Genomic DNA, 12,188 nt, shown 5'->3' on the forward strand with positions numbered 1-12,188 from the left:
GGGCGCACGTTATATACGTCACCTGAGCGCGCGCGTAATTTTGCGAGGCGACGGAAACTGACATACTTACCGTGCGCCTGGTGAAGTAGCCCAAGCACGTGAAATGGAGCACGGGAAAAAGAAACAGTTTTCGGGACCGAAACATAAGGGAGATTCTAAAATATCAAAGGGAAGCAAAGTCAAACAAAATAAGAGGGTTCAGAATATGAAGTCATTTGGAACCGAGAAGAAAGTCAAAAACTTTAAAAAGAACATCAAGAGAAAACCAGTAAAACGTGGAGAAGAGGGGGAAGGGCAGGAAAAGTATAAACCGATGAAACCAGTGAAAAAATTCCAAACGTTTAAATCGGATGGTAAAAGGAAACGAGTGCAGCATGTGCAAGGAAAGAATGGACCTGCCGCTAAGAAACAAAAACCCGAAACACCTGGAAAACGGCAAAGTCAAAAAAAGTACAACGAGCAAAAAGGTAATAATATTACGGTCAGGGCGAAGCAGATCTGGGAAGATCTTAGAAGGAAAGACTGTGATAAGCAAAAGCGTCTGAAGCTTCTGAGCGAACTACAGGGTCTGGTTCACGGAAAAATTAAAAGCATTGCCTTTGCACACGATTCCACCCGCGTGCTGCAGTGCTTCATTCAGTTTGGGAGTGACGAACAGAGGCAGGAGGTCTTGAATGAGCTGAAGGAGCACCTAGTTGAGTTGAGCAAATCGAAATACGGGAGAAATATTGTTAAGAAGTTTTTGATGTATGGCAACAAACAGCAAGTGGCTGAGGTTTTCAAGAGTTTTAAAGGGCAAGTGAGAAAAATGCTGCGGCACACGGAGGCGTCTTCTGTTGTAGAGTACGCCTATAACGATAAGGCCATTCTCGAGCAGCGACTAATGCTAACAGAAGAACTGTACGGGAAAACTTTCAGGTTTTGCAAGTCTGCGCTTTGTCCAACACTGGACAAGGTACTTGAAGCCAACCCTGGAAAAGAGACCAGTATTATGGAGGAAATGAAACAGATCCTTACTCCAATGCTACAAAAGGAAGCAGTAATAAAACACTCCTTGGTCCACAAGGTGTTTCTGGACTTCTTCATGTATGGGCCTGCCAAGGTCAAAACAGAAATGATTGAGGCTGCAAGAGAAGCTGTTATATACATGGCCCACACGCATGATGGAGCTAGAGTGGCCATGCACTGTGTGTGGCATGGGACACCCAAGGATCGAAAAGTTATTGTGAAGACGATGAAGACCTATGTTGAAAAAATTGCCACTGGGGAGTTTTCCCATCTGCTTCTGTTGTCCGTCTTTGATTGTGTTGATGATACAAAACTTGTGAAACAGGTGATCTTGTCAGAAATTGCCAGCTCAATGAATTCTATTGTCAGCAACAAGTATGGCAAAAAGGTTCTTCTCTATCTTTTGAGACCCCGGGATCCAGCCCAGTTTGTACCAGAGATTGTGAAACTCCTGCAAACCGGAGATGGAAATGCACATAGTAAGAAAGATGTGCAAATAAGACAACGTGAGCTTTTGGAAGCAGTGTCTTCACCTCTTCTGAAGTATTTTCTTGAAAATACACGTGACATGGTGATGGATAAATCAAGTTGTGTATTGGCAACCAGCATCCTGGGTTTTGCCCTGGGGGATCTACAGCCAGCTATGAATTCTGTTGCAGATTTAGCAGCAGAGACTTTTGTCCCAGGTGGTGTAGACGGAGAGCTTCACATAGTGGAGCACCCAGCGGGACACCTGGTGCTCAAATGGTTAATTGAGCAAGAATCTGAGGAGCAGGTTGAGAGAGAGCAGTCTTTCTCAAGAACTTTGGTGGATCGTGTTGGGATGGAGAAACTGAAGACTTGGGCCACCGTGAACCGTGGAGCCATTGTTCTTTGTTCCCTTCTTCAGAGCAAGGATGAAATTATTATAGACAAACTGAAGGCTGAACTAAAACCTCTTTCAGCCAAATTGGGGAAAATTAAGAATGCAAAAGGTGTGGAGGTATTGTTGGAAAAGATCAGAAGCTTTTGAGTTTAAGAGAGACTACAATGCCAGGACTAGTAACTCATGATTATATGTTCTCTATAACCTCAGTCTTATTTCTTTTGTAGAAAGAATAAAAATAACATTGAGAGTGAAAACTGCTGGTTATTTACATATTTGGAAATTTAAGTGTAAAAATATTTTATGGCTTCGAACCAAACATTTTTATTATTTACTTCACCATTGTTCATCCTAATCATAATTGTTTTTGTTGGGTAAGATGAAATAATTATGCTAAATTTATGTTCTGGCACAGATGTTCTCGGGGCAGACACAGACTGCAGACAAATGTGGGGAGTACTCAAAGTTAACTATTTTTGTTCTATTTATAAATAGCAGAGGACCCCCCCACACACACACACTGCTTAAAACTTGATAATTTCAGTACATTCTGGAAAATCGACTTTAATAAAGAAAAATATTTTATTACTAGTGGTGCCTTACTGCAGAGAGAGAGAGAGTGAGAGTATATGTAATAAGTGACACATAATGTTTATGAAGTCATTTGCAGTCTACTTTTTAACATTCTATTGGAATCACATCTAAAGTTAATGGCCCTGCCAACCTAATATAAGTGTCATAGTGGTTCATCTGTGTTTTTATGCCTTGTCGATTCAGTGTAATCTTTTTCAATGGAGTATATTTAAATAAGTTGGAACAATTTAACAAAATACCTAACTTTATTGTGCAGACAGCACGTTTTGATTTTACTACACTATTTAACAGACAAATGCATTCTGTTTACTGTAAGTGTTCAAGTCAGTAGTATTAACACAGAGGTGTTTAAGTGTAAACTAGCTTAATCCTTGAATGGATTTTTTTTTTTTTTTTGCTATGAATGTTTAATATGAGAAAACATTGCTTTGTGATTCATTATTGTCACCTGTTACACAGTGCTCCTATGTACTGTATGTGTGTGAAGGTTATAATTTTAATAATAAATTTTAATAATATGACAGTAGCATTGAAGAAAGGAGCCTACACCATATTTAATGCATTGACTGCGTTATGTTAAAAACCTTGTTTTTTATAGTATTAAATACCAAATAAAAAGGTTATAATTTCAGGAGCTGTGGTTCTGTCTCATGGAATATGTTTAATTGGTAAGTGGCCAGGTTTGTATTTAGACTGGTTTATCAGTGAAAAACTGGTCTTAGCAGAACATAATAAAAGTCCTTATATGTGAGAAATTTCTTCTGAGATAGTAAGGATTCTCACAAGTTTTGAACAGAATTCAAAATGATCTTTCAGCAGAAGCTTGTTAGGACAAATGAAATAAAGCAGACAATAATTCTTTCACACTTTGAAAGAATACATTTTTGGAGGTACGTAAAAATATATAATTTTTTTTTTTTTAATTTAAGCAATTTCATTTACTTGAGCTATAAATGCACTAAAAAGCCAAAAATATTTTTTTCTTTAACCACAATTTTCTTTGTTATATGTGACTAAATAAAATCTTCTTAAACATGATGGGGAAATCACAATGTTATTTTTTTATATTTTATGGTGAAAGTAGCTATTAATTGATTGTATTAATTTGTCTGTGCCTCACATTTTTATTTAGTCACACATAACCACGAGAATTGTGGTTAAAGAAAAAATTATTCTTTACTTTCTAGTGCATTTTAACTAAAGTAAATAAAATCGTTTTACTTGTAAAAAAATTTTTAAGTGTTTTTTCTTTAATCATTTTTCATGAACAGGAAACTTCTTTAAAAGTATTACATAATATATCTTCTTTGCAGAATTATTTGAATACTAAAAATAATTACACTTTGGGGTCCATTTTTCTATTCAGGTTCTTATGGGATTAGCGCTCGGTTGCTGTGAAAAAAAAATTGACGACAGGCTTACAGCGGTACCTCCTCACCATGATCATCAAGGCTACTCCTTCGCAAGAGTAAACAAGTAAAGTTGACATGTATATCTACCCACTCCACTCACTGGAAGAGGCAAGTGAGGGCGATCCGATGCATCTCTCACTTGTGTGCTCCTATATCTCACTATATTCTCTCTTTGTCGTTGTGTGTGTGTTACTTGGAATCACAACCATTAATTACAGCAAAATCTGTTACATAATTGCATTAGTTTTGACTATCATCGATACTGAATATGTATACAAAATTTGAAGAAATTTGGTTTGCCAAAAGTTGGTTTATAATCAATTGCGAGATTTGACTTGGACAAACAGACAGAAGAGTCAAGTTAAATTAAATTGTTTAATAATAAAAATTCAATGCTCAGGTAATCGTGTGCCCCTTAGCTCTAATGTAAATTTAACATGCAGATTGGAAAAAATAGGTGTAAGGGGTGTATGTGTGTTGTGGCATTCCTTCTGAAGCTTAGCTTTAATCTACAGGCCATCACTTCTTTGTCTGATGGTTGCACCATTTTATAATGATGAGCTTGAAACCTATCCAGAAAGTACAGGTGATGATGTATCCTTTAAGGCCAGGATGTTGTATAAAACCTAAATTTATTACTGATCTTCAGAACTCCTGTTCTTAACTGTTCCTTTACTCATTTAATAATTTTTTGCAGCCATTTATCTGACTTTGCTATAGATTATAACAAATTGTTTGTCCATCACTGATTAATTCTGTGAAGTTTTTCCAAATTATGGAAGGTCCCACACTCCTACTGGACTTAATTGTACGCCATGGTTGTAAGAACCAGAACTATGTGACAACAAAATAATAGCAGTATTTTCAGTATTTAGTGATAGTATTAAATGCCATATGCTTAAGTTTGGAGACCACCAGTGAAGAAGCTCAATAACTATGCTCCTATGTTGTACAGGTTTTAGATAAAACCGCTTATATGAAAACATATACACTTAAAGTTGTTAATGGTGTTTCACCATGCCTTGATTTTGCTAGATTCCCAACTTTAATGGGCTTCAGTAAACAAAGTCGAGGTGCTAATATTTTAGTCTTTATGCACAGAAATGAAATAATCTATGTGGCCTGCTGTGATTGCTACTCCAAACTGAAGGAAATATTAGTAATTCTTTACTAATTGTTTAGAACAGTTACATGACAATTAAGTTTGTTGAGTTCATTTAATAATTAACTTGATAGCTTAAGTAATATTGCAGTTGACACAAGAAATGGCATCATTATTGTTTTGAATTTTTTTTAGCATTCTACATGGAGTGGAGAATTTAATTGATCTGTCTAGCCCTCTTATTATATTTATCTTAGACAAATCACTAATTCTGTGCAGTTAAAATGGTGCTTAGAAATTTAAGAAGTTTAAAGTGTAAAGACTACAGTTCCTCTTATCTGTCTGGAGTTAGATATGAAGTTTTTTTGCCATTAAGATACGTAATTTGAAACAGTTAACTTTCATTTGTATTCTGATGTTTGTAGACTTATATATGATTTTTGTTACAGTGTATAAAATATCTTGTTCATACCGAAAGTGTAACCTTTAGGCTTCTGGTAGTTATTTTGCAGTTCAAAATGTTGGTTGTAATAAACAAGTATGTTCATGCATGTAGTTCTATTTCAGCACAATCTTACTGTTTTCAGGTATGATGCCAGCTGCAAAAAAGAGGTGAAATGTCAGTTGTTTGGTGACAGACCAAACTCGGTTATATTGTCACCTCTAGTGCTCTGTATCAGTTTGCTCTAATTAAAATGGCAATGATAAAAGCCTGAATATTCCTTTAACAGAAACGTTTTCTTCCTAGATTGCCTCCTAGCACATCTTCCATGGGAGGTGTTCAGAGGAGAATTACAACAGCATCTCTATTTAGACGGCTTGTGTCATACGGCATTTCAGGTCCTTGTAGAGAATGTTCAAGATACATTGTCGTAAGTCCTATGCAGTTTCAATAAACATGTTGAAAGGACTAAAAACTGCCATGCAGGATCAAAGAGTCGGTCCTCTCCATTTTCAGGATGCAGTCTGCATTGCTCATCCTGAATTAGACGTTTGACTGGAGTTTCTATTTTGGTGACTTATGCTGCGTGTGTTCACAGTCTAAGGGAATTTTTGGAATTCCCATGTGTGACATCTCAGCTTTTCTACTTCCATGTAAATTTTCCGGGTAACGTTTTGTGAGACATGCGAGATCACTCTTGCTCTGTTTTTGCAGTTCTCGCATAAAGCAGTTAAAGATATTCTCATGTTTTTTATTTTCATGACCATAAAGAGGAGATTGAACAGTGTATGCATGTTTTCAAATCCACTTTGAACATAAATATGTAATTTCTTGCTGACCTGATGGGATTTTTTTTTTTTTTTTTGGTGAAAGACTCGCACTTGGATAATTTGCATAGCGTTGTTCTTTTCGAATTGTCCAAAAATTGTGAAATTTGCCACAAGGAAACTTGCATTTCCTGTATGTCTGATAGTCTATTGCTGTGTTCATGTGCTAACCTGATCCCGCTACACATCTTTAGATCCCCTTCCTCCATATAACATTGAAGAGTGGCACTCCAACAGTATCCAGCGCTTTTAGCATTCTTAGCCAAGTCACTTTTGATAGCTGCAAATACACTTTAAGCAAACTAGTTCACGACAAGAATTAGTCATGCAATCCATTGCACAGTGTGTGGTGGTCTCTTGTGGTCATGGATGGAGTCTCATCCGTCAAGGCACCGCTCATGTCTTGTTGCTTGCTTAAGACTGACACCTACTGCTCATATATTTTTACTGCATGATTAAGTATTAGCCTCAGCATCTTTCACAAACAAATAGTTGATTTTAAATTGAATTAAAAGTAAGATTCCCAAGTAGTACATTAACTAGTAAAATTAGTTATTTTCATATTTGCCACAGATCTTTCTGTATGTGAATAATTTAGTATTGGCCAATACACTCAGCTTGATTTAAATGGCTATCTGCCCCGCTGCATTTAATTAAAAAATTATACTTTAAGTACAGAATAGCACAACTAATTTTGCACAGAATGCAGAAAATAATAAAATGCTGTCAAAATGTGTGGAGGAAAAGTGTGCAGTGCCCTCTCAGGGTTGGGAGCGAGATCCTGCCCCAAGTGGAGGAGTTCAAGTATCTCGGGGTCTTGTTCACGACTGAGTGAAGAATGGAGCGTGAGATCGACAGGTGGATCGGTGCGGCGTCTGCAGTGATGCGGGCTCTGCATCGGTCTGTCGTGGTGAAAAAGGAGCTGAGCCGTAAGGCAAAGCTCTCAGTTTACCAGTCGATCTACGCTCCTACCCTCACCTATGGTCATGAGCTGTGGGTAGTGACCGAAAGAACGAGATCGCAAATACAAGCGGCTGAAATGAGTTTCCTCCGTAGGGTGTCTGGGCTTTCCCTTAAAGACAGGGTGAGAAGCTCAGTCATCCGGAAGGGGCTCAGAGTAGAGCCGCTGCTCCTCCGCATCGAGAGGAGTCGGATGAGGTGGCTCCTGGACGCCTCCCTGGTAAGGTGTTCCGGGCACATCCAGCCGGGAGGTGGCCCCGGGGAAGACCCAGGACACGCTGGAGGGACTGTGTCTCTTGGCTGGACTGGGAACGCCTCAGGATTCCCCCGAAAGAGCTGGAAGAAGTGGCCGGGGAGAGGGATGTCTGGGCATCTCTGCTCAAGCTGCTGCCCCCGCGACTCGACCTCGGATAAGCGGAAGAGGATGGATGAAATGTGTGGTTCGACCCTCTGGTTGAGTGGTAGACTTACTGTAATAGCTGTGTTTTTATTTGGCCAACAACTTATGCATTCTGCCACAATTACTTCTGTATTTAAATAATATTTTACATTCTGGCTCAAGGGTATAGACGCTTACCTCATTTATTGTTGCATTTAGTGGCACAATTCTTCAAACTGGGGTACAGTGTTTTTAAATAATAAATTCAAATTATGCCATGTGTATTGCACTGGGTTAAGAAGATGAGTCAAAGTTGCATTTACGTGTATATTGAAACTCATGATATCAGAATGTATGACTATTCTGTGTATTTTGTTTTAAGCCAGGTATTGCCATCAATAATGAAAGTCAGCCTGAAGCTACATTTTTGGCTATCACTGACAAAAGTGCTTAAAGTGTTTTTATCAGTTGCTTGTGCTCCTTCATGCAAAGACTTGGGGGTTTGAGGGTGTCGAGGACAACCTACTAATTCATATAGATGACTGAAGTCTATTAAGATATTAAAATAACTCGGGTAGAAAATAAACTGGCTCGATGAACTAAATTGCTTACTTGCACAAAAAAAGTTATTTTTCTATAGATCATTTGTCAAAGCAGATTGTGTGTGAATGGTGACCATGTTATATGACAGATGTGAAGTGAGAGAACAGTTAAGGTGACACACCACGTAAAAGTTGTATTTTATGGTTACATTTTTGGTTTAGAAAGTTGTTCAGGTAAAACTTTACTGCTGGAAACACCTATTTGTGATAATAAGCCATTGGTGTGGCTCATAGATTCAGTGTACAGAGTTTGAATCCAATGACTGATTGTTATCTATGTGTGTCTTTCTTCAGGTTTTTCTCACCATTTCCCTTAAGACGTTTTGTTTGGTTAATTGGTCCAAAGAGAGTGGGTGCTTGTATGACTGCTCCATTTAATAAATGGGACCCTGCCTTAGTCTAGTTCCTGGTTCCCCCTTGACTCTGAATTGCATTAAGCAGTTTTGAGTATGCAATGTTATTTCATTATCAAGAAAAGCTCTATTTAATCTTAAGGGTCCTCTCCATATGTGCACATCTCCATGTATGTCTGTTGAAGGTGTACAGTGGGATGCAAATGTTTGGGCAACCTTGTTAATAGTCATTAATTTCCTGTATAAATCGTTGGTTGTTACAATAAAAAATGTCAATTAAATGTATCATATAGGAGACACACACAGTGATATTTGAGAAGTGAAAGGAAGTTTATTGGATTTACAGAAAGTGTGCAATAATTGTTCAAACAAAATCAGGCAGGTGCATAAATTTGGGCACCGTTGTAATTTTATTGAATTCAAAACTTTTAGAACTAATTATTGGAACTCAAATTGGCTTGGTAAGCTCAGTGACCCCTGACCTACATACACAGGTGAATCCTATAATGAGAAAGAGTATTTAAGGGGGTCAATTGTAAGTTTCCCTCCTCCTTTAATTTTCTCTGAAGAGTAGCAACATGGGGGTCACAAAACAACTCTCAAGGGGAAGGATACAGAAAGCTGTCCCAGAGATTGAAGCTGTCTGTTTCCACAGTTAGGAACATATTGAGGAAATGGAAGACCACAGGCTCAGTTCAAGTTAAGGCTCGAAGTGGCAGACCAAGAAAGATTTCGGATAGACAGAAGCGACGAATGGTAGAACAGTCAGAGTCAACCCACAGACCAGCACCAAAGACCTACAACATCATCTTGCAGCAGATGGAGTCACTGTGCATCGTTCAACCATTCGGCGACTTTACACAAGGAGATGCTGTATGCGAGAGTGATGCAGAGGAAGCCTTTTCTCCACCCACAGCACAAACAGAGCCGCTTGAGGTATGCTCAAGCACATTTGGACAAGCCAGCTTCATTTTGGAATAAGGTGCTGTGGACTGATGAAACTAAAATTGAGTTATTTGGGCATAACAAGGGGCGTTATGCATGGAGGAAAAAGAACACAGCATTCCAAGAAAAACACCTGCTACCTACAGTAAAATATGGTGGTGGTTCCATCATGCTGTGGGGCTGTGTGGCCAGTGCAGGGACTGGGAATCTTGTCAAAGTTGAGGGACGCATGGATTCCACTCAGTATCAGCAGATTCTGGAAACCAATGTCCAGGAATCAGTGACAAAGCTGAAGCTGCGCCAGGGCTGGATCTTTCAACAAGACAACGACCCGACACACTGCTCAAAATCCACTAAGGCATTCATGCAGAGGAACAAGTACAACGTTCTGGAATGGCCATCTCAGTCCCCAGACCTGAATATAATTGAAAATCTGTGGTGTGAGTTAAAGAGAGCTGTCCATGCTCGGAAGCCATCAAACCTGAATGAACTAGAGATGTTTTGTAAAGAGGAATGGTCCAAAATACCTTCAACCACAATCCAGACTCTCATTGGAACCTACAGGAAGCGTTTAGAGGCTGTAATTTCTGCAAAAGGCAGATCTACTAAATATTGATTTCATTTCTTTTTTGTGGTGCCCAAATTTATGCACCTGCCTGATTTTGTTTGAACAATTATTGCACACCTTCTGTAAATCCAATAAACTTTATTTCACTTCTCAAATATCACTGTGTGTGTCTCCTATATGATATATTTAACTGACATTTTTTATCGTAACAACCAACGATTTATACAGGAAAATAATGACTATTAACAAGGTTGCCCAAACTTTTGCATCCCACTGTAAATAATATTGGTACACAAATGAGACTTTAGATCACAGCAAAAAAGTCCAAACTGAAGGACCAAAATGTGTCATTGATTTTTAGCAGTAACACTGGTAAATGTGTCAATCTCAACATCCTTCCCCCATCTAGTCATTTTCTGAACCTGTCTGATACATTATAGAGTCACAGACCACCACCTGTTCTGGCAGGTGGGTACAACTTGGTACTAGCACCCCATCTCATGTAATCTGCTCAGTTAGAGGTGCCACTTAACCCAATGTGTCCATCTGTGGAATATGGCAGTGTGGTGTAGTGGATGGGTGTATCAAGAGGTTTTGTTTTGTTGAGTCACCCTCAAAAAGGCAGCGATCTTCAGCTGTCACTGGATCGGTTCGCAGCTGAGTGTAAAGCGGCTGGGATGGGAATCAGCACCTTCAAATCCGATATCATGGTCCTCGCCCGGAAAAGGGTTAAGTGCCCTGTCGGGGTTGGGAGTGAGATCCTGCCCCAAGTGGAGGAGTTCAAGTATCTCGGGGTCTTGATCATGAGTAAGGGAAGAATGAAGCAGGAGATCGACAGGTGGATTGGTGCGGTGTCCGCAGTGATGCGGGCTCTGCATCGGTCTGTTGTGGTGAGAAGGAGCTGAGCTGTAAGGCAAAGCTCTCAATTTACTGGTCGATCTATGTTCCTACCCTTACCTATGGTCATGAGCTGTGCCTAGTGACTGAAAGAACGAGATTGTGATTACAAGCGGCTGAAATGAGTTTCTTCTGCAGGGTATCTGGGCTTTCCCTTAAAGAAAGGATGAGAAGCTCAGTCATCCAGGAGGAGCTCAGAGTAGAGCCGCTGCTCCTCCGCATCGAGAGAAGTTCAATGAGGTGGCTCTGGCATTTGATCAGGATGCCTCCTGGACATTAATAAAATGTTTAGAAATAAATGAGAGAAAAAAAGAGGTGGATTGTGAACTGCAAATCTGTTCTGATCCACAAAACATATGGATAATGTTCTCAGAAGAGGAATCTCTACAATGTAATTAATGTTTGTCTTGGATGAATGCAACTAACAAGCAATTTAGTTTAACCCCAAGTTCCACCATCACAAAGCACTGGCTTTAAGTTAGAAAACTGGTTGGGATGAAATCTTGCAGGTACTGTGGCCTTCTGGGACTGTGAATGAAGAGCTCTACCATAGGGTAACCAAATTTGATTCCCAAAAGATCTATCCGTATGAAGGTTACAGAAGGAACCTTTATTTATATCCATAACATGTTCCATCTATAGCAATAAATAAGTAACAGATTTGTAAAATACCACTGGGATCATGACTGAAAAGGACTCTTGTTGCACACGACGCCACAGCATAACTTTTCTTGATCCTGTAGCATGCTGCTAGGTAGGCTAACATACATTACAGATTTCAGTTTTGTTTACATATTAGGAGCATTTACAAACCTGAAAGGTACAATTTCATACACAGACAGCCTTTCCCAGAATTAAATGGTTCTTTGTCAAGTAACAGGTGTACAAGAAAGCACACAACCCAGTTAAGTGGTATTTTACAACCATTATTTTTAAGTAGTCCTGCTTGTAAAAAGGTTCACTATGCTACAAAAGATAGCTCGATTAAGAATTGATCCATTTGGTTAGCTTTGTTGGCGCAGCTTTAAAGTGCTAGCAATTGTCTTCTGAAGAGTTCTATTCTTCCCAAACACCCTTGTAAGAACCATTGTCCTAGTTCTATAAGATTCATGGATATTTTACTAGATGGCAATGCATAATCTATGGGAGGTTCCTATAACCCCCGTAAGTAGAATTGTATTGGTATATTCTTGCCATTTCTAACAGCTTTGAGTAAACATTATAGTTCAGTTAG

At 39.0% G+C, this 12,188-nt stretch overlaps 1 protein-coding gene across 1 annotated transcript; it reads left to right on the top strand.

Moving 5' to 3' along the window:
• Positions 1-28: 28 nt before the first annotated feature.
• pum3 (pumilio RNA-binding family member 3) lies at positions 29-3,098 on the top strand. Its single transcript, XM_039768416.1, has one exon. The coding sequence runs from the start codon at positions 104-106 to the stop codon at positions 2,018-2,020; it is 1,917 nt and encodes a 638-aa protein (XP_039624350.1). The 5' UTR covers positions 29-103; the 3' UTR covers positions 2,021-3,098.
• The last annotated feature ends 9,090 nt before the right edge of the window (positions 3,099-12,188 follow it).

Source organism: Polypterus senegalus, chromosome 11 (genome assembly GCF_016835505.1).
Source record: "Polypterus senegalus isolate Bchr_013 chromosome 11, ASM1683550v1, whole genome shotgun sequence".
Taxonomy (NCBI): domain Eukaryota; kingdom Metazoa; phylum Chordata; class Cladistia; order Polypteriformes; family Polypteridae; genus Polypterus; species Polypterus senegalus.

Excerpts from the sequence above, each read along its gene's own strand:
- pum3 (XM_039768416.1), top strand. The coding sequence starts at position 104 with ATGGAGCACGGGAAAAAGAAACAGTTTTCGGGACCGAAACATAAGGGA.